We start from the raw sequence: 23256 nt of genomic DNA on the forward strand, positions 1-23256 counted from the left end.
AAATCTTCTCTGAAGCTAAGGAAGATGCAGAACATCCTCCAACCTCAACTTCACCAACTTTGGTGACGTAGAAAGCACTCATTCGAAGCATCACAGGGGCCGAAAAGCAGATCCGTTGATTATCAGCACAGGGATTCCGTTTTTAAGAAAATCTTGTGAAATCATCCTGAAATTGCAGGGGCTGCAGGAAACTGGCGTGAATCACGGAAAAGAGATGCTGTGCAAGATGAATGGATTTATGATGTTTTCCTTTGTGCGTTTTACTGCTCCGATTCACCTGCATTTCTCCATTGCTGTTAAAATCACAGCTTATGCTTGGTCTTAGCCAATGGTAATTTAAGAGCCCCGTTAAATTGCTTTGTTCATGTATTTAAGGAAAAGAAAGAAAGTGGTCAATTAATGAGCTGGGACTAAACAGTTTTGCAGCACATCCCCTCTAGATTTGTATTAATGCAGATCCAAATTGGGGGCAGGGATGAGGGGAATATCGTCAGTTTCTATTAATCCCCATTGCCCTAGCCGCTGTTCTCCAGTGCCATGAAACTTCACTTGTGCAGGCTTTAAAAAAATGGGGGTTAGGGGAAATGACCAAATGTGAGTGTAAAACACCTGCTTTGCATACAAGAAAATTAAAGTGCAATCCAAAGTATCTCCAATTAAAAGGATTCAGGCACCAAAGAAAGAAAAAGGAAGAGGTCAGAGACCCTGAAGAGTCACTGCACCAACCCTGATGTATTTGTAGTACCTGGTGAAAGATATACACCTCCCAGACTAATCTGTAGATCTGAATTTAACCAATCCACCATGCAGTGACCAATTTGCATTCTTTTACGCATCTTTATTTCCACCTACATATTACAACATAGTAAAGGAAATGATGTTGTAAATATGACACCATTTGTTGCTGTTGTTGTTTAGTCATTTAGTTGTGTCCGACTCTTTGTGACCCCATGGACCAGGGCATGCCAGGCACTCCTGTCTTCCACTGCATCCCACAGTTTGGTCAAACTCATGTTAGTAGCTTCGAGAACACTGTCCAACCATCTTGTCCTCTGTTATCCCCTTCTCCTTGTTCCCTCAATATTTCCCAGCATCAGGGTCTTTTCCAGGGAGTTTTCTCTTCTCATAAGGTGGCCAAAGTACTGGAGCCTCAGCTTCAGGATCTGTCCTTCCAGATCAGGGCTTCCTTCCTTCAGAATGGAGAGGTTTGATCTTCTTGCAGTCCATGGGACTCTCAAGAATCTCCTCCAGCACCATAATTCAAAAGCATCAATTCTTTGGCGATCAGCTTTCTTTATGGTCCAGCTCTCACGTCCATACATCACTACTGGGAAAACCATAGCTTTAACTATACAGATCTTTGTCGGCAAGGTGATGTCTCTGCTTTTTAAGATGCTGTCTAGGTTTGTCATAGCTTTTCTCCCAAGAAGCAGGCGTGTTTTAATTTCGTGACTGCTGTCACCATCTGCAGTGATCATGGAGCCCAAGAAAGTAAAATCTCTCACTGCCTCCATTTCTTCCCCTTCTATTTGCCAGGAGGTGATGGGACCAGTGGCCATGATCTTCGTTTTTTTGATGTTGAACTTCAGACCATATTTTGTTTTTGTCCATGGAATTTTCTTGGCAGGGATACCGGAGTGGCATGCTGGTTCCTGCTCCAGGTGGATCACATTTAGTCAAAGCTCTCCACTATGACCTGTCCGACTTGGGTGGCCCTGCACTGCATAGCTCATAGCTTCTCTTAATTATTCAAACCTCTTCACCATGACAAGGCAGTGATCCATGAAGGAGAAATATGACACCATAGTAACATTCAAATTACACACAAATTACACACCCAAGTGTAGCAAACCCCCTGGCTTCCAGGATGGCTGCCACATCCTGGAGAGGCATTGTTGCTGTCCTGTAACAGCGCCCAAATGGGTGGTAAGCATCATTACACAACAGACGAAACATGTTTGAATGGTTTTTCAAAAGTAATAATAATAATAATTTATTATTTGAACCCCGCTCATCTGGCTGGGTTTCCCCTGCCACTCTGGGCAGCTTCCAACAAAGATTAAATATACATTATTTAGAAGTTAGAAACTTCCCTAAACAGGGCTGCCTTCAGATGTCTTCAGATGTCTCTCTAGTTGTTTATCTCTTTGACATCTGATGGGAGGGCATTCCACAGGGCAGGCACCACTACCGAGAAGGCCCTCTGCCTGATTCCCTCTAACCTCACTTCTCGCAGTGAGGGAACTGCCAGAAGGCACTTGGAGATGGACCTCAGTGTCCAGACAGAACGATGGGGGTGGAGACGCTTCTTCAGGTATACTGGGCCAAGGCCATTTAGGGCTTTAAAGTTCAGTACCAAAACTTTGAATTGTGCTCGGAAACGTACTGGGAGCCAATGTAGGTCTTTCAAGACTGGTGTTATGTGGTCTCGGCGGCCACTCCCAGTCACCAGTCTAGCTGCCACATTCTGGATTAATTGTCGTTTCCAGGTCACCTGCAAAAGTAGCCCCACGTAGAGCGCATTGCAGTAGTCCAAGCGGGAGATAAGCTGAGTAGGCTCCACTCTGGCGAGACAGTCTGCGGGCAGGGTGGGTCTTAGCCTGCGTACCAGATGGAGCTGGTAGACAGCTGCCCTGGATACAGAATTGTTTCTTGGAATTGTTTCCTGGATACAGAAATTTTCTTCTTTCTTTATGCTTCCACTGCCTCCTTATTTTTATTCAATGCCTCCCAATTGCAACTGAGGCTAATACCGCTCTCCAAGGTGGAGGTAATGCCCATTTTGGGAAACACTGACCCATCCCTGCATAGTACCTAATTTTTTGAATTTTGGTGTGCTTGTGCACTCTTATGGTCACTTTGAATAAGACCTGCTATTCTTCCCTAGGGTAACCAGCTTCCCCTGACAGCCTTTGCCTTTCTTCTTTCCATCACAGAACGAAGGAATAGCTATGCAAGCTACTAAAGAGAAATGGATGAGAATGTGCTTGAAAACCATTGTTCTTCTTGCTTAGGCTGTATCAAATTTGGAATGCAGAAATAAATTACCGAATCTCAGAGTAAGCAATGGTACCTAGCAGTGCAGTACTATTTCAGTTTCAAAGTTCAGCAAATGTATTTTCCAGCAGAGACAGGTAAATCAGTCAGGTTCCTGTTCATAGCAGTTTCCTGCGTGTTCACTCACAAATCTGTTCCATTCTTGCATCGGTGTGATAATTATTTATTGTTCAAGTCTACACACAAATCACATATAAATATGGGCTTTAAACTAATTTTCTCCCGAAACGAACTCTTCTAAACAGCTTTCTTTTGCATTTGGCTACCTTTTTGTTGCTAGCCAAGATCTCTGATATAATATTAGGAAGTGTAGAACCAGGATGATCTAAGAAAGCATCAAAGTATGTGGAGGCACAGATCAGAATTCAAAAGAATGAATTCCTCGAGCATCCTTAATTCACAAGAAGATTTATATATGAAGATTTGCAGTTTTATACCCCTATTCAGAGGGTTCCAGATGTGTAACAGCTGAATTGACTCCTTCATCACCAGTGAACTTTCCATCTTCAGTCAAATAAGTTAAAACAATGTAGGAAGAACAGAAATGTTAACTGTGGAAAATGAAAGTTGCCCCATCTCCTCTCCCTCATATTCTGTAGTCCTATTAATTTTCTTTATGCAACCCAGGTGAGTCAAGAGAATCCATTAGCTGTGGGCACAAAGTACTCTAGCACAAACAAACAAATCACATAACGCGCACATAAAAGTGAAAGACTGCCTTTGTGTCCCATTCACTTATATCACATGCAACACAAATCACAACCGAACACCATTTGAGCTATTTTCCTACTGAAAGGAAGCATCCTACAGAAAACCAAATAATGGAACAGGCTTCAACTATTATCGGCTTAGTACTGCCCCACCCCCTCCAGCAGTATGTCTTTATGGCAACATATCTCCTTTTACTTACAGCAGCTTTACCTCAGTGTTGCAGCATTTGGATTCTCTGCATCAATTACAAGCAGAGGAAACAGGGAGGCAGCAATCTAGGGAATTGGTTCAGCCTGGACACTGAGATCCAGCTTCAAGGGCTTTCTGGCAGTTTCCTCATTGCGAGAAGTGAAGTTACAGGGAACCAAGCAAAAGGGCCTTCTCACCTTGTGGAACACCCTCCCATCAGATGTCAAAGAAATAAACAATTACCTGACTTTTAGAAGATATCTGAAGGCAGCCCTGTTTAGGGAAGTTTTTAATGTTTGATGCTTTGTTGTGCTTAGTTTTCTTCAACATTGAACAGCTGAAAAGTTCCATGGGCCAGCCTCACAACTAAGCTTTGAAAAGACCAATGCCCATCTATTGGAATGAAATTCTTCTATAAATTGCCTGTCTCTTAATCCTCAGCTTTTGTCTGATATCCCTGCTTGTTCGTTAGACTTCTTAAAACAATTTTCCCTCAATTCTTGCAAGGTGGGGAGCTCCTTTTCCTATTTAAAAGACTAGCAGAGAATGTGAAGTACAGAATTTGTTGCAAGAGACCTTAAAAAAAATAAATCTGGGTCCTTTTCTCTGTCGGGATGGTATCCAAAGAAAATGATTAAAAATAAATGGCCATCAAGATCCAACCCAGGTAATTCTTCTTTTCAGTGAGAGCAAAAACTCAGACGTAAAGATAGATACAAATCTCTGAAGGGTTGTCATAGTAATCAACACACCAAAAGTAACATTTCTACACCTGGAACTTTTTTCTTCCTTTTTTTACAAGAGAAGAAGAAAAATGATTTGAGTTTCTAATCACAGCAGGAGACTTGGATGGAATGGGAGGTTGACTGTCTTCCTCCACAACCACCTGCTTTTGAGACAAGAAGAGAAAATCTTGCACAATGAGGATGATTTCAGAAAGCATTTCAGTGTGGTTCTTGGGTGCTGGCTTTACCTGTGATGTTAAAAGAGATAGAAAATCTTTTATTTCCTGGCAGGGCACCTTACTTTTCTTTTCTGCCACCCAAAGTGAATGGAGCAGGAAGAGTGCTGGAGAGACTGGGACGCATTTTTTCAATCACTCACGAGTTTATCTGGTGACTTTGAGCCAGCCACTCTCCCTTGTTCTAGTCTACCTCACAGGGCTTCTTCTTGTTGTTGTTTAGTCGTTTAGTCGTGTCCGACGCAGTTTGGTCAGACTCATGCTGGGTAGCTTCGAGAACACTATCCAACCATCTTGTCCTCTGTCTTCCCCTTCTCCTTATGCCCTCCATCTTTCCCAGCATCAGGGTCTTTTCCAGGGAGTCTTCTCTTCTCATGAGGTGGCCAAAGTATTGGAGGAGGGAGAAAGGTTGTTTTCTGCTGCTCCAGAGAAGCGGACACGGAGCAATGGATCCAAACTACAAGAAAGAAGATTCCACCTAAACATTAGGAAGAACTTCCTGACAGTAAGAGCTGTTCGACAGTGGAATTTGCTGCCAAGGAGTGTGGTGGAGTCTCCTTCTTTGGAGGTCTTTAAGCAGAGGCTTGACAACCATATGTCAGGAGTGCTCTGATGGTGTTTCCTGCTTGGCAGGGGGTTGGACTCGATGGCCCTTGTGGTCTCTTCCAACTCTATGATTCTATTCTATTCTATTCTATTCTATGATTCTATGGAGTCTCAGCTTCAGGATCTGTCCTTCCAGTGAGCACTCAGGGCTGATTTCCTTCAGAATGGATAGGTTTGATCTTCTTGCAGTCCATGGGACTCTCAAGAGTCTCCTCCAGCACCATAATTCAAAAACATCAATTCTTCGGCATACTGAGAGAATAAAATAAGGTAAGTCCCATGGACTTCTTTGGTGAAATTGTTAGAAAGTGAATATGATTAACGTTTTTAATCTGTTTACCATCAATGAATGTCTGTGCAATGGAAAGCTCAGAGGTTTGTGTAAGGTGTCACCTGATGACTAAGAGAGTGGGAGGAAAAAAGTGTATATCTCCAGTTCAAACTAGGAATGTACAGTGGTACCTCGGGTTACATACGCTTCAGGTTACATACGTTTCAGGTTACAGACTCCGCTAACCCAGAAATAGTGCTTCAGGTTAAGAACTTTGCTTCAGGATGAGAACAGAAATCGTGTTCCGGCGGCGCAGCAGCAGTGGGAGGCCCCATTAGCTAAAGTGGTGCTTTAGGTTAAGAACAGTTTTAGGTTAAGAACAGACCTCCGGAACGAATTAAGTACTTAACCCGAGGTACCACTATACAAACTTGCCCCAATCCATTCTAACTATCATTTGTATTCAGTACTTTTAGTTCTGCTGCAATTGTATTATTTTGCACAAGCTTTTGTTCCATTTCAACATCCACTGATGTGGAAATACACCTATTTTTTTGATGTAACATAGCACCCAATGCACACATATTTCTCAGTTGTCAACAAATATTTACAGATCAGTTACCTTGCCTGTGTGTTTCCTTTTCCAGTTCATAAATTTGCAGTTCGCAGGCCTTGTTAGTCTTTGGTAGCAAAAGCAACAGAGTCCAGTGGTACCCTAAAGACAAAGTGAATGAAGGAGTTAATGGACCATCAGAAAGCCATCCATGGCTGTAATCCTAACTATGTATACTCAGCTGTCAGTCCCATTGAATTAAAGAGGGCCAAGATAAGTCTTGTTAGGATTGCCACCTATCTGGGTGGCTTGATTTCCTCCCTTCCTTCATTTTCTTTGTAGGCTGCTTTTCTACAAAGAAATCATGCTCAAAGCAGCTTACAACAAAGAAACAGGGATGTATTAAAACATCATCATCATCATTTATTAATTATACCCCACCCATCTGGCTGGGTTTCCCAACAGAATATTCATAGAATCAATCATTAAAAACTTCCCTAAACAGGGCTGCCTTCAGATGTCTCCTAAAAGTCGGATAGTTGTTTATTTCCTTGACATCTGATGGGAGGGCACCACCACCAAGAAGGCCCTCTGCCTGGTTCCCTGTAACCTCAACTTCTCGCAGGGAGGGAACCGCCAGAAGGCCCTCACCGCTGGACCTCAGTGTCTGGGCTAAACAATGGGGGTTTATGACCAGGGTTGCTGTGCCTAAGAGAAACCTGGTGGACAAGCAGTGGCAAGACCCGGCCCATCTGCTTCATCCAACCAAGTCTCTGTTACACATGCCAGATCAAGTCCTCCATCCACGATCAAGTCATAGATGGCAGTGGTCTTATGAATAATTGACATGGCATTGCACAGCAGCACCTTGAGGTGATTCCAGTATCCTTCCGGTCAAAACCAGACCCAGAGGCAGGGATAGTCTTCAAACAATGACTAAGCCTGCCTCCTCGGTAATGACATGGTCTGGTCTTAGCGTAACTCCTCCTCCTGCCCGTGATCACTGAGATCGGGTGTCCCAGTGCTTCCCCCCCACCCATGAAACCTGCCCTAGCCATTCTGTTGGCTGGGCCCCACTGCCAGGCAGCCCTGACCCTCTCCCTTGAGAACAAAGCATAAACAATACTATAGCCAATAAAACAGGGGGGGGGGATACAATTATACCAAAACTGTCAGGAGTCCAGGTTCTCAGCTGGATAACACAGTAAGCGTAGGTCAGGGACGTCCAAGTCCCAAGAGACTGCGATCTACTCCCAGTATTAAAAAATTGGCAGTGATCTACCCATTGCCCAAAGTTGTGTTTTTTTTTGGGGGGGGGGAAGGAGGTGCAAAACAATTTCTAAGCTTCTTTGGTGATCACCACAGAACACCCCATGATCAACCTGTTACATCCCCACGATCGACCAGTAAATTGTGATCGTCCTGTTGTACATGCCTGGTGTAGGTAATTAAAAAGGAGCATTATTGCCAAAAACAACAGGTAGCTCCGGACGGTTTAAACAAAGCATCCAGCATCATTACTCAGATGACCCTTCTAAAAAGTCATTCTGGGATCTACAGAATGACTTACGACTCTTACGTCTTTGGTTTTTCTTCCTGTCTAGCAACCCACCCCCATTCGCTCGCTTTTGGGACTTATTGGCTTAGCTCCAACCTGATCCGGTTCAGACAGACTATCTCCTTGCCTGTTCGTGCCTAATTGATCTTCCAGGGAGCTTTGGCTGCATTCCAGCCTGCTCTCTGTCGTTCCCTCGGCAACCAGCATTCCAATGCCTATGGCAGTTGCACTGGGCACTGGGCACTGTTCAGCCGGCTGCAGATCTAACTCTCTCTGTTCTGCAAGCAGGCTGTGAAGTTTCACCAGGAGCTGGCTCATTCCTGACAAAAAACTAAACCAATCGGGAGCCCCAGCCCAACATCCAACCCACCAGGAACAGAGCAAAAAACCAAAAATGCCACCGACTGCCTAAGAACATTTGAAAACACATGGGCAGGGAGCAGGGAAACAACAGCAGAACACCCACCCGCCCCCCATCACTTCCCCAGAAGTTTGCTCCAGTGAGTCCAGCCCCACGCAATGGGCCCTGCAGTCCTCTCTGCAGCAGATGGTCCCTCGGCTTCCCAGGGTAAGTAACTTCACTTCTCATGGGGTAAGTAAGTGCCACATTTTTCGCTCCATAGAACGCACCCCCCCTTAAAAACTAAGGGGGAAAGTCTGTGGGTCCTATAGAGTGAATGCAGGAGGCAGGCAGGCAGGAAATACCCCCAAGAGCCTCAAACAAGCTTCACGCGGCTCTTGCAGGCTTTTCCCCAGGAGGGAGAAGGGACTGACGCGGCCAGTCAGTCCCTTCTCCCTCCTCGTAGAAAAGCCCGCAGGAGCCGCGTGTTCCTTAAAAGGTGCGTGGCTCCTGTGGGCTTTTGTGGGAGGTGCGCAAGGCTAAAGAAGCCAAGGCAGTGAGCGTGATCCATCCCACTCGCTGCCTTGGCTTCCTCTTTAGCCTTGTGCAGCCTCTCCAGCCCCCCAGCTGGAGAGGCAGCTCGCAGCCTGTCAGCTGCTCTTTGTTGTTGTTTTTTTATAATATTTTATTAGGTTTTATCAATAGAAAAGTTTAGAAAAATACAAAAACGAAAAAGATACAAAATTACAAAATACAAAAATACAAACATTAAACACAAAGAAAGAAAAAGAAAAAACACATATAAAAGAAAACAAAAATTCCCTCTTTCTTAATTTCTCATCTTTAGTTAACTTATTTTCCTGACTTCCTCACGTCTCCCATTTTTGTATCCCTTTTAAAAATTGGTTCAGCAAATTCATGTCCTATTAGTTTATCTATTATCAATCCCATCTTACATTTTACCTTGTTGCTAGAACCCCTTCAATTCATTTCAATGTCATCAGCATTCAAAAATTTTACAATATTTCTGCAAATAAGTTTTAAATTTCCTCCAATCTTCTTCCACCAACTCTTCTCCCTGGTCTCGGATTCTGCCAGTCATTTCCGCCATCTCCATATAGTCCATTAGTTTCTGTCAGCTGCTCTTTGGGCCTGGGGGGGAAATAATATTTTTTTCTTGCTTTCCCCCTCTAAAAACTAGGTGCATCTTGTGGTCTGGTGCGTCCTATAGAGCGAAAAATACAGTACCTGGGAGTGTGAGGGCCTGGGCTCCACCCCATGGCCGGCTGGTGAAGGCCTTAAAAGGGAGCAGGCCCTGCAGTCCTCCCCGCTGCCGATAGCATTGCCAATCAACCGGAAATGGAACATCCCAAAAAATTACCGTACTTTTCCATGTACAAGTCTGGGGGGGGGGGTTACTCAAAAATAATGTTAATAAACAGGGCTCGTCTTATGCACGGGCAGTGCATTGTGGGTACGGGTGATTGGTCGCAGCTCCGAGCCGCAGCTTGTCAGTGGCGATTTGATGGGTGATTGGTTGCTGCTGCAAAGGCTGCCATGGATTCGGTGCAGCAGCGGCAGTTGGGTGTTCAAATTCCGGCTGCTGTTGGCAAGTAGACAGACGGCAGTTGGTTTCTGCGACATGAGCGATTCTGAGCGTTTGTCATTCGGATTAGTGATTTTCTGCATTCCAGCCCCCCCCCAAAGCTCAACAACTATATTTTCTTAAATTTGAGTCCCCCAAAATAGGGGGGGGGCATCTTATACACGAAGGCGTGTTATACACGGAAAAATATGGTACATTCCAATACTATAAATATAACAAGATTACAGTGGTACCTTGGGTTAAGAACTTAATTAGTTCTGGAGGTCCGTTCTTAACCTGAAACTGTTCTTAACCTGAGGTATCACTTTAGCTAATGGGGCCTCCTGCTGTCACTGCACCGCCGCCGCCCGATTTCTGTACTCATCCTGAAGCAAAGTTCTTAACCTGAGGTACTATTTCTGGGTTAGCGGAGTCTGTAGCCTGAAGCATCTGTAACCTGAAGCATCTGTAATCTGAAGCGTCTGTAACCCAAGGTACCACTGTACTTAAAAAGCATGCAGCACCCAACAGCAAAAATATTTTTTTTAAAAAAATGATATTTATTAAAGTTTAAAAAAAAGATTACATAAATAAAAAAAGAAAAAAGAAAAAGAAATAAAAAGGAAAAAATACAAAATACAGAAAAAAGATAAAAAACACTTAAGAAACACATTCAATCCTTCCATGTCTTACATTTCATTTCCTTGCTTCCCTGACCTCCTCACACCTCCCTTTTTTGTATTCCAGTTCTGTTAGTTAATTCAGCAATTCCTTTCCCTCTTTATTTTTGTCTTAATCCTTTAACTTAATATATTATAACTTTGGATTTTCACCTGGTAACAATCCATTTTTACATACACCTTTATAACATTACTGCTAAAACCACTTAACTTCATTCTGACATCATTCTAACATTCATTAATTTTGCAGTATTTCTGTAAATAGTCTTTAAATTTCTTCCAATCTTCTTCCACCGACTCTTCTCCCTGGTCTCGGATTCTGCCAGTCATTTCCGCCAGTTCCATATAGTCCATCACCTTCATCTGCCATTCTTCCAGAGTGGGTAAATCTTGTGTCTTCCACCAACAGCAAAAATAACAAGGGAATTTCTCTTTAGTCCTAGAAACACCCCTCCCTTGATGTTCCCCATTGTCTGTCTCCTTCAACAGATTCTTACAAGGCTTCCAAAGCAAAGGGTGGGTGGAGCTAAAAACACCCCTCTCAAGATGTTGCTTCATGAGGTTTTCAGTGCAAGCGTGCCATCCTCTCGCATTCTCTTTACTCAAGCATCAGGGAGGGACCACTTAGCACTCAGTGTCCTGGATTATATGGATTTCTGTGGGCAAATCACACTTTTTACAGACATTTTCCTTTGCTCCCTGTACTGCCACCGAACCACATATAAATCCTTCTTTCAATTGCGCATTTTATTCTGGAAATGCATATTCTATACAGGAAATGACCGTGTGTGTTCATCTGCTGAAGTATAACATTCATGTTAATTTATGTTGAAATGTTTGTAGTAAAGGGGTGGAATTCAACATTTTGCTATTTTAAAACAAGTGGGTGGAGAGCACAAGCTATGATCATGTTGCTAATGAATTTGATAGAACAAATCCCAGTTTTGCTTCCCCACCTCACCCCCTGGTTCTACGGCACATTTTTAAAATAATGCAATAGAACAATTTTGTGATAATCTTTAAAAAAAACATATTTCTTTCCTGACCATTCATTTTCAGATAAGATGTTTGCATGAGAATTATTTTGCACATTTGATATGCATATCTTCTCCAGAGACGAGTTTAATCCAGAGCTGCCAGAACTGCACAAATGTAGGTTAGTCACAAATATCTGAAATAATTTGAATGAAAAATTGATGGCTGTCTGGTAAAGAGTTATAGAAATCTCAGAGAAAGAAATGTAGGTTAGCCTAGACTGCTAAACAATCTACTTTTTCTCCTCCACAATGCCCCCCCCAAAAAAACCCACACACATTAAAAATGCTTACATTGGGAAAGAAATTAAAAGTTTCCTGATCCCCAGAAGTAAAGCCTTTCATAGGAACAACTTCCTGAGAAAACTGGCAACGAACATGGTGCCAGCAGAGATTCATAGATGACCTATGAGTATGTAAAAGAGTTTGCATGGATGCTTTTCCACAGCAGGAGTTCATACCACCAAAGATATGAGGAAAGCCACCTTTAAAAACAAACAGCAGCTTCTCTCTTCGGCAATAAGCTTTCCATGCTGTTTTTTTTTTTTTTTACAGAAGTCTTGCATGAAATGACACACAAGGTTCTGATGGCACATGCATTCTCTTCTACTGTAACATAATCACACTTAACCTAAGGTTACCAGATGTCCCTGTTTCCCAGGGACAGACCCCAGATTTACAAATCAGTCCCCTGACAAAATCCATCTTCTTTAGTAGGAAGTTGAAAAGTGTCCCCGGATTCATTGAAAAAAATCTTTTTCTTTTTTTTTTAATCATATTTATTAAAATTTCCAAAACACAAAAAATGAAAATACAAAGAAGAAAGAAAAACAAAATACACTTAAAACCTTACTTTCATTACCAACTTTCTGGGACTCCCCCATCCCCCTCCCAATTGTATTCCCCTTTCATTAATTTAGTTCTACAAGCTCTTACTCCCAATTTAAAACTTAATTTGTTTAACCCATTATTCAATTTAATTATGCAGTCATTCCACCATCCCTCATAATTAACAGAAAAAAAATTTCCCCCAAGGTCCACCCCAATTTCCTTCCACGAATTCCCTTTTTTTAATAAACACGTCGGATCAAAGTAAAAGATATAAAAAAGATATAAAAAGATATAAAAGATATAAAAAGATTCCAAAAATAGTTGCACAGCCTTTGGATTCCAAATCTCCCCCCCCCCTTCCCCGGTTTAGATTCCCCATATCCATCAGTCTGTCTATTGTCAGCCTGGAGGTCTCAGATCCATGGCCAATTTTTCCCCCTTGCCGGGTTTTTTGTTGTTGTTGTTGTTGTTGTTTTTGATAATATTTAACTTCAAACATCCAGTCTAAAAGAGGCCCCCGAGGGGCCTTTAGTTTCCTTGGTCTTTATAGCTCCTCCCTTGTTCTTTCCAAGTCGTAATCAGTCCTTTGTTCTTTTTTCTCACTTTCTCAGGTTTCTTTTCCTGTTCCGCTGCTAAAACATTCTAATTCAGAAATTTGGTACCTCTACAGAGGTTGTTGTTCGTTCAGGAACAAAAAATTACGTCCAGTCCCTTCCTTTCTTCAATAGATAATTCTATTGTTTCCTTTAATATAAACACCTCTGTAGACGAAATACTGTTTCGGTTTTGCAGCTTTCCCAGAAGATAACAAGTCCTGTACGATTCCAAGAGTATTTTTCCACTTACGACCGTTCTTGTAATGTCCCGAAACCCCTCTAGGGGGATTGTAGTAACTTTGTTTCTTCTAATCCAAAAGTCAAATTGTTATTTCTTATTTTCGACAGTTTATATCCAAATTGTAGCAAAACTAACCAGCAAAGTCCTCATAGCAAAATCCTCTTTATATTCTCCAACTTTGACAGCTACTTTGACAGCTGTCAGAGTCTCCGTCTCTCTTCACCAGGCTCTCTCACGAATCACCCCGGTTCCCGGGGGGGGTTGCACTTTCATTCTCACCCTCCACTCTTCTCCTCCAGCACAGTTCTTATAATTTCCCATCGTGGAATTAATAATTTTTATCAATAAACAGAAGCAAGCTCCTTTCTCGACCTTGGTTGCCCAATCCTTGTTTTAGAATGTTTACAATCCGGGGGGGGGGGGGGGACTGACTTCCTTTTTGGATCTCCCCAGCTCGTGCCGAATCCGAAAAAAAGTAATCTTTTTTTTCTCCTTTTAAGTCCGATTTCCAAATTACTCACGGGTTGTTGTTTATAGTCCGAATTTTCAATAGAAGAAGTCAGCGCTCTCCGTCGAATGGCATGCGGCTTCGCTCAGCAGGGAAAGCAGAGGACTCACAGCACCACGCCGCTCCCCGGCACCCGTTCTGTAGCCTTTAAAAAGGCTCCTTCATGAGTCGGGAGGGCGCTAATGGTGCCCGCCGAGTCAACCATGTCCACGGGCTTCGTGCCCGTGGTTTTTGAGGGTCCCCGCGTCGCCGGCACGGCAGGACCCAACCCCTGCCGAGCAGACTCCCTCCGGAGCTCGGAGGGAGTCCGCCATTCGGCGATGGCGCCAACCCAGAAGTCTCAAAATCTGGTAACCTTAACCCCCCAAAGAAGCTGCATTCTAGGCCAAATTAGGTCCTGGAACCCCTTTGCCCATGGCTGGTGAGGAGCAATGGTGGGCAAGAGTTTTTGCACGTGTCATGATCTCCATGGATCCCCATGGGAGTGGGAGGGAGTAGAAGCTTCCCACACTGGAGTTCAGGAGCATTTTGCCCCATGAGCTTCCCACACACCCTTAAGTTAGCCTTCACTGAGCTATTTGGGTCACTGGTGGACTAGGGCTGGAAACCATTCCTCCCCTCCCAACCAGGTTTGCACTAGGTTGGGGTTTCTTTGCCTTTCCCCCAGTGAAAATTATGAATTTCTTTTGTTGGGTGGAAGATTGTTGTCTTTGTACAGTTGCTGGATACATATTCCCTCATTCCCTTTCATTGCTGCCGCCACCATGCGAACATGGGGCATTAGTGTTTTGAAGAAAACTGTAGATTCATTTCAGCGTTTGTGAAGAGCAGCTTCCATTCTTCTGTCTCTTGATTATGGACCTGAATGTAGCTCACGACTTGGGGTATGTTGGAAACTAAAGCATTAAAATCTATACTGTGTGGGGATAAGACCATTCAGAAAATGGCTACCCTCCTCTCTCAATATCACCCTAAGGCACACTAATAAATTGTTTACTTCTCCTTTTTCCCTGATCCCTGTCTGATGCTTTCCTTCCTCCTTGCTAGCTTCTCCTCCCTTCCCCGGCAGTTACTCTTACCCTACTTCCCTTTGCTCTGTTTTCTTTCCCCCGTCACCCCTTCCCCCTCCCACATCCTTACCCAAGCTAGTGATAATACTTCTCGATGGGAACCACTCGACTCTCATCCTTTTGAGGAGACAGCCATTTTAGAACCCTCCCCAAATGCATTACCCAGCATCAAGTTGGACTTCTGAATTTTTGGGATTCCAAAATAACCACTGCCTCATGGGGCTAGAAGTAGAGCTCATATAGAAACACAAGTGGCACTGTGGTCTAAACCAGTGTTCCCCAACCTTGGGCCTCCAGCTGATTTTGGACTACAACTCCCATCATCCCTCGCTAGCAAGACCAGTGGTCAAGGATGATGGGAATTGTAGTCCAAAAACAGCTGGAGGCCCAAGGTTGGGGAACACTGGTCTAAACCACTGAGCCTCTTGGGCTTGCCATTCAGAAGGTCAGCAGTTCGAATCCCCATGTTGAGGTGAGCTCCCATTGCTCTGTCCCAACTCCTGCCAACCTAGCAGTTGGAAAGCATGCCAGTGCAAGTAGAGAAATAGGTACTGCTGTGACAGGAAGGTAAACAGCATTTCCATGCGCTCTGGTTTCCATCACGGTGTCCCGTTGCACCAGAAGTTGGCCACATGACCCGGAAAGCTGTATGTGGACAAACGCCGGCTCCCTCGGCCTGAATGCGAGATGAGCCCCAACCTCATAGTCACCTTTGACTGGACTTAACCATCCATGGGTCCTTTACCTTTACTAGAACTGCCATCATCCACTTGAGTGACAAACACACAGTAAAATCCCATTTTACAGTAAGTCTTTTTAAAAAAAGAAATGCAAAAGGACCTGTGAGGATAAAAGCAGTCTAAAAGAAGGCAGGGTGGGGTATGAGGACATTTATTTGTGTTTTTGAGCATGCATGTGTAACGACTGATGGTCCAGTGCAAGTATAGCTCGGCAATTCAATTAAATTGCCATTTCTAGAAACTCACACACCTGCTGATTTCTATTTATATTTAGGGATAATTAATAAACTACCCTGCAGAGAGTGTCTGTCGCAGATGGGAAGTAAGGAAAGGCCACGTTTTCACTAAAATGGCAAAGCGGGACAAAGCCATACCCTACATTCCCCTTTGATGCTGAAACCAGGTCTGCTGCCAGGGCAGAGGTTGCAGATGAGGAAATATGTTCCCCATTTCCCTTCCTGTCAGTGATTAATCTTACTGTGGGCAGTACTGCTTTGCCCCTATTATATTCTGAAAGGTTACATTGAGTTTAATAAGTCTTCTATCAAATGAAAGCGGTTTCAACAGGAGAAAATACTCAAATATTCTCAACACAAAGAACAGGCAACCACTCCCACCCCCAATTTACACGGGATTATGTCTGTGGGTTACAGCACAGAGCCTAGGACTTGCCGATCAGAAGGTCAGCGGTTTGAATCCCTGCGACGGGGTGAGCTCCCGTTGCTCGGTCCCTGGTCCTGCCAACCTAGCAGTTCGAAAGCATGTCAAAGTGCAAGTAGATAAATAGGTACTGCTCTGGCGGGAAGGTAAAAGGCATTTCTGTGCACTGCTCTGGTTCGCCAGAAGTGGCTTAGTCATGCTGGCCACATGACCTGGAAGCTGTATGCCGGCTCCCTCGGCCAATAAAGCGAAATGAGCGCCGCAACCCCAGAGTCGGTCATGACTGGACCTAATGGTCAGGGTGACCATGTTCTGAGGTACTGTAAGAGCCATTGAGAAAACCTTCAAACACCCTGTTCCGCCCCTTTTTTGTGATGTATTTGTGACATTTTGGGGTCAATTCTGGGTTCAGCGCGATGCCGTATGAGCGATTGTGCACATATTGAACGTGCGTAAATTGGGCAACTGAATCATCACAAATGATAATTGTTTGCATGGGCTTGCCACCATAGCAAAGAGGATTTTGGAGCCCTCACAGCCTGAACAAGACCGGTCCAGCCGAGCTTACTACAGGGATGTGAATATCAGGGCTTTCTCTTTCTTTCTAACATGTGCTACTGTGAATGAAACAATGAGACAGGCCCAAGCCGATTTTTCTCAGATGCAGGAAATTGTTTTCCGCTTGCACTGCTCATTTTTTCCATGAGTGTGCTGCTTCTGCTGCCACCACCAGGACCACCACACCTTTCTCCAGGCCTCACTCTAGCAACAGCCAAGGGAGTGCTTCCTCAGAACAACGTGCTCTGGAGAACACAGTTGTGAGAGTGCCTGTGGCACTGTGGGTTTCCACAGCCACTAGTTTAAATTTAAGGGAGGTAAGGAGTTGAAAGTCACTGACTAACTTAGAGGTGTTAAGCTTTCTTTCTAAATCTGTAGCATTTTCATTGCTAAGGCAAACCACACCAGGGCACGGGGGCGGCTCTCTCAGCTATCTTACCCAGAATGCCTCACTCGGAGGGAGACTGCAGCTCCTTCCAAGGCTAGCATCACTTGCTTCATGACAAGAGCAACAAGAGGCAGAACCCCCCACCTGCACTCGTCGCATGTTGGCTTAGGGCAGACACCCCCAACCTGCGGCCCTCCAGATGTTTTGGCCTACAATTCCCATGATCCCTAGCTAACAAGACCAGTGGTCAGGGATGATAGGAATTGTAGTCCAGGACCACCGGTATAAAATTTACGGCATGTAATGCCATAAGAGAGAATATTATGAAAATGATTTACAGGTGGTACATGACCCCAGTCAAGCTCGCAAAGATCTACCATTTGCCCGATAATAAATGCTGGAAATGTAAAGAAACTGAAGGTACTTTTTACCACCTTTGGTGGACATGCCCGAAGATTAAGGCTTTCTGGGAAATGATATATAATGAAATGAAAAAGGTACTTAAATGTACTTTCTCCAAGAAACCAGAGGCCTTTCTCTTGGGCATTGTCGGCCAATTGGTGTTAAAGAAAGATAGGACTTTTTTATGTATGCTACTACAGCAGCAAGAATTCTCATCGCAAAGTATTGGAAGACACAGGATCTACCCACCCTGGAAGAATGGCAGACGAAGGTGATAGACTATATGGGACTGGCTGAAATGACTGGCAGAATCCGAGACCAAGGGAAAGAGACGGTGGAAGAAGATTGGAAGAAATTCAAAATTTATCTTAAGAAATATTGCAAAATCAATGAATGCTAAAATGTTGAGGGTATAGAAAAAAGGGGATTACAGCTGTAAAAGGTTAAGTAAAAGAAAAGAACAAGGGAAAATTAGATAAACTTAAGGGGGAGGATTTGCTGAAACTAATTTGGAAATTGGGATGCAGAAAGGGGAGGTATGGGGAAGTCGGTGAAGTAAGGTTTAAGAAATAAGGATTTGAAATTATACATGTTTGTTTATGTGTTTGTCTGTTTGTATTGTGTATTGTTTGTGTTTATATAAATTGTGGAAAACCAATAAAAAAAATTATTTAAAAAAAAGGAATTGTAGTCCAAAACATCTGGAGGGCCAAAGATTAGGGCTTATCTTAAGTAGCATGGGGAGAGGGGTTCTGGTTTGCAAACATTTTACTGTCTGAAACTTTATATACTGAGCTGCACCCTAACCATTGTTTTCTCCTTTCTCATTTTTAATGGCATACATGTTGGCACCATTGGAGCCCATGTGTTAAGCCCTGAATGAATTCTCAAAAGCTTGTCCATCCATAGACTTAATAAAGCAGACTCCATTAATCTTATCAAATTGGTTCATGTGGAATTGTACTCTGAAGTGTTTGTTTAAAACAGTGGAGTGTGGCAGGGGGAGAAACCTCTGAATGCCTCAGTTTCCGTGGAGAGATATCTTTATCATCAAGCCACTTTCTCCAGAGTAATCCTGTTGAACTCGGGAATGCTACCCTTACGTAAGCAATCTGTAGGTAGCAGCCTACAGTGTCTGCTTCCACTCTTTATTAGGCCAGGGTCCCTCATCAGTATTCCTTCCTGTGCTCGTTCCTCCTTTTAAGACAGTTTCTTGGAAGTCTTCACAAAGGACAGTTACACAGTGTGCAGGCAGCTTGTTCATCTTTGGATTCTGTCCACCTGGCCTGCCCCCCTTCCCGCCCACAGAAGCACAATGGGAACTGCACAAGTTCGGCTTTTTTCAAAGCCATTCTCCTACCTGTGAAAGAGAAAGTCAGATTTGCCAATGTTCCTTTTCAGTCTCCATCACAACTGCCTTGCCTCTCTCTCCCCCCTCCTTTTATTGTGGCTGCCTCTGACACTTAGCCGCGTCGTTCTGAAGTTGTTCCTCTTCTTCCTCTGCCTTGTTGTATTCTACACTTTTGGCTTTTTGAGATAAGGGCATCTTCAGAGCTGCAGCAGCAGCATCCCATTTGCAGGAGAGTGCCTTGCGGAAGTCTGTGCAGTGCGGAAATCATATCCACTCAGCTTTGCACTCAGAAACAGAGAGACTTTGCTAGGTCACTCAACAAAGCTGACCCCCCCCCCGGCAAAAAAATGCACTCTTCCCCCCTCCATCCTTTGTTTGCAGGTGTGTGGGGTGTGTGTGGGCATGGGGGTGTTTGTACATGTTCTGTTTTCCTTGCTACCACTTGGTTCAATTGATCCACCTAACAACAATGGAGAGAATGCTATTCTTATGTTTCTTTCTTTGGATCAAGCAACCCAGTGTTGTGTAGTGGTTAGAGCAGAGCTTTCCCAACTGTGTATCGCGACATGTTAGTATATCGGCTGCAGTGTGTGGATGTATTGCATGAATGCTCCCTGCACTCCTCCCGAGGCTGGAAAGGGCGCTGTGGTCTAAACCACTGAGCCTAGGGCTTGCTGATCAGAAGCTCGGCGGTTCGAATCCCCGTGACGGGGTGAGCTCCCGTTGCTCGGTCCCAGCTCCTGCCAACCTAGCAGTTCGAAAGCACGTCAAAGTGCAAGTAGATAAATAGGAACTGCTCTGGCGGCATTTCCATGCGCTGCTCTGGTTCACCAGAAGCGGCTTAGTCATGCTGGTCACATGACCCAGAAGTTGTACTTGGCCAGTAAAGCGAGATGAGTGCCGCAACCAGAGTTGTCCGCGACTGGACCTAATGGATAGGGGTCCCTTTACCTTCACCTTTATGCTAGTAAAACTGAATTACTGTGTTGTGAAATGATGCGTGTCTAACAAGCCATGATCTCAAGGTGGCTTACATTATTCTCCCTTCCTCCCTTCCTCATCCCATCCCTGAACTCTTCTTGAATCAGGGAACTGCCCCCCCCCCCAGCAAAATCCAGATTCTCTCTGGCCTCCCTGTTCTTCATGAACAAAGATCAACACTCTCCATTGGTAGACGCACTGGTGGCATCCATCCCCTGGTCATATAGTCTTACATATATTTGTCTTATTTTTACCACTCCAGCTTCCTGTTTTGATTACATCAACCTCCTCGCCACTGTTCACAGACCAGGGGATGGATTTTCCAAATTCGGCAGCAGGAGACCAGCAGCCCACAGAGTCTTTGGAGACTTCGAAATCTAGGGAAGAAGAGGGGAAATAATCAGGGAATGGGTTCTAGATATCTAAGGTGGCTCTGAGGACAATTTTTTAAAATTGAAAGAATAAGAGATCCAACTTACAAGTAGGATGAAAAAATCTTCATTTTTTTCAGCAAACACAATTCACCCAAACCAACTTGTTTCTCACTCAATAACCTTAAATAGTTGCTCTACCCAAAGTTCTCAGCCAAGTCACTCAGCAGGGGGATGTGTCACAATGAAGGACATGACACGGTTACCCTTAGACCTCCTCGTCCCCCTGTTTCTTTCAGTTTCTGACCAGTGTGTTCTGCCAATAAACAGCTTTCCTAAGGTTGCAAGGAAGTGAAATGTTATGAGTTTGTGGGTGCCAGACTCCCCTGTGTCATAAGTTTCTGGGCGCCAGGCACTAAACCCCTGGACACTGAACATCTGGGGAGTTGTTCTAAGCCTTGTTTAAAGGAACCCCAAGCTCTAGATTTGATTATTGGTTATTAAAAACTGGTTGAAACCCTTTTATTTCATTTACAAAAGTCTGACATGTGATTATGATAAAGGTTTATAGACAATGGGTGACACATTTATTGATCCTTCTTGTAAGTTTTTATTTGTCTACTTTAATGTATTATTTATCTATAGTAATCAGTAAGGGGTTGGGGCGGGAAGCAGTTTTGAATATGAAACTGGTGGATGACTGTCATTAATCCAGATCCATTTCATAGAATCATAAAATATTAGAGTTGTAAGGAACCCAAAAGTCATCTAGTCCCGCAAGAAGCAGTGGCCTCTCCTTCCTTGGAGGTTTTAAACAGAGATTGGATGACCATCTGTCATGGAGGCTTTCGCTGAGATTCCTGCATTGCATTGGGTTCCTTCCAGCTCAAAGATTCTATGATTCTATGAAGTTGAGCTGAATTAATAACAGGCATCCACCAGTTTCATATTCAAAACTGCTTCCCACCCCAACCCCTTACTGATTACTGTATATAAATTTTACATTAGACATATAGTAACTTTCGGAAAGGATCAATAAATGTGTCACCCATTGTCTATAAACCTTTATCATAATCACGTCAGATTTTCTTTTGTGAATGAAATACAATGGTTTCAACCAGTTTTTAACAGCCAATAATCAAATGTAGAGCTTGGGGTACATTAAAAAGGCATAGATCAATTCCCCAGATGTTCAGGTTTCCAGGGATTCAATGCCTGGCACCCACAAACTCATAGCATTTCACTTCCTTAAGGGGAACAATTCATATTGTTAAGCAAGGTAGCTAAAGTAATGGTGTCATGCCCTCCATTGTGACACGTCCCCCTGCTGAGTGACTTGGCTGAGAAATTTGGGAAGAGCAACTATTTGAGTACAGTTGCTCAGAAGAAAAGAGGTTTTTCAGAAAATGCAATTGACACAAACGATGAAGATTTCTTCATCCCGCTTATAAGTAGGATCTCTTATTCTTTCCACAGTCTGTTTCTTTTGCTATCCGTTAAGATTTAGAAACATAGGGAACCAGTTCATGGTTAGAATTATTTTTAAAGATTGTCCTCAGGGCCCCCTTAGATGCTTTGAGGGAAATGGCTTGCAGTGCAGAGATAGAGAGTATCGAGGAAATAACTATAATACATTTTGTGACCTTCTTCCTTTTCTTCCCTAGATCCCGCTGTCTGCACAGGATGAGAGAGCTGCTGGCCTCCTGTTGCCGTGCCATCAAAATCCATCCCCTGGTCTGTTTGGAGGAAGAAAGTGTGATGGTAGATGGAAGAAAGATTAAAGTGCGAACGATTTATGCAAGACCGAGAGACCAGGGGATGGATGCCACCAGTTGTTCCAGTCTGCGCAGGATGAGAGAGCTGCTGGCCTCCTGTTGCCGCTCGATCAAAATCCATCCCCTGGACTATATGAGGGAAGAAAGCATCATCGTAGATGGGAGGAGAATAAAATTAAGAACGATTTATGTGAGACCGAGGAACCAGGAGATGGATGCCACCAGTGCTTCCACCAGTGGTGAGTGTTGATCTTTGTTCACAAAGAACAGGGAGGCCAGAGAGAATCTGGCTGGCTGGGGGGCGGGGGGGGAGGCAGCTCCCTGATTTAAGAAGAGTTTAGGGATTGGATGAGGAAGGGAGAATAATGTGGGCCACTTGGAGATCCTTGCAGTAATAATAAATGAAAATATTAAGAATCTTTTCTGTTCTTTTCTCTTCCAGGCAGCGGCAACAGTGAGGCCAGCAGCTCAAGCTGAGCTCTCCCCACCAAGGCCCAGTTTTCCCCTTCCCCAATTAAATATTTTTTCTTCTATTCTAATGAAGGTTGTATTACAAATATGCTAGTCTTTGGTCGTGTTAATGGAAAGAAGAAGAAAACGTCCCAGCGAAAGAAGAATGGATATAAAAACTTATGGAATATGGAGAAATGGCAAATCTTACTGGGGGGGGGGGAATCAAGATAACAAACTTTTTAGATATTTCTTATTAAAATGAGAGAGGAAAGTATCAATTAAAAGAATTTAAGGAATTATCAGGCAATTTTACAACATGGATACCATATCATCATTTGAACCAAGTATTTAAGAAAGATATGATATGAGGGTTTGGGGAACAAATATCACAACTGGAAGGAGATCTGCTGGAATGTAATGTAAAAGTGCTGTCTAAAATGTATAAGATATTATTGGAATGGGAGACCAAGGATGAGCAAGTAAATTCCTTAATGATACATTGGGCAATAGATACTGGTTATAATATAGATATGGGAGCATGGGAACGATTGTGGAATATGGATATAAAACTTACAGCATGAAAGAAAATTATATGAAAATGTTATATCAATGGTACCTAACACTGAGTAAATGGCAAAAATGTATAAATCAAAATCAAATAAGTGTTGGAAGTGTAAAGAGAACGAAGGTTCTTTTTATTTTAATTTTTTAAAATATATTTATTAACTTTTCAAAGTTTATACAAAAAAGACAAAAAACAAAAATACAAAAATTAAAAACACATAT

General features: G+C 43.4%; 1 protein-coding gene and 1 long non-coding RNA gene across 4 annotated transcripts in view; one reads left to right on the forward strand and one right to left on the reverse strand.

Moving 5' to 3' along the window:
- LOC310708512 overlaps positions 1-9772 on the reverse strand; it is a 60455-nt gene extending 50683 nt beyond the window's left edge. For both annotated transcript variants that reach the window (XR_014527073.1, XR_014527074.1), the window contains exons 1-2: positions 9495-9772; positions 6418-6510 (exon numbers count right to left, since the gene is read on the reverse strand). This is a non-coding gene — a long non-coding RNA (uncharacterized lncRNA). The remainder of the gene's footprint in view (positions 1-6417; positions 6511-9494) is intronic.
- LOC310708478 (uncharacterized protein) lies at positions 8183-22684 on the forward strand. 2 transcript variants are annotated; one of them, XR_014527027.1, is made up of 4 exons: positions 8183-8474; positions 11571-11663; positions 21907-22256; positions 22460-22684. XR_014527027.1 is itself a non-coding variant. In XM_083506888.1 (4 exons), exons 2-4 carry the CDS (start codon positions 11609-11611, stop codon positions 22492-22494), a joined length of 444 nt encoding a protein of 147 aa, XP_083363014.1. In that variant the 5' UTR covers positions 8183-8474; positions 11571-11608; the 3' UTR covers positions 22495-22684. The 2 variants fall into 2 exon arrangements, 1 of the variants encoding a protein (XP_083363014.1); XM_083506888.1 differs by having other exon boundaries at positions 11571-11667.
- Positions 22685-23256: the final 572 nt, after the last annotated feature.

This window comes from Podarcis liolepis (genome assembly GCF_965112155.1).
Source record: "Podarcis liolepis genome assembly, chromosome: 6".
Classification (NCBI taxonomy): Eukaryota; Metazoa; Chordata; class Lepidosauria; order Squamata; family Lacertidae; genus Podarcis; species Podarcis liolepis.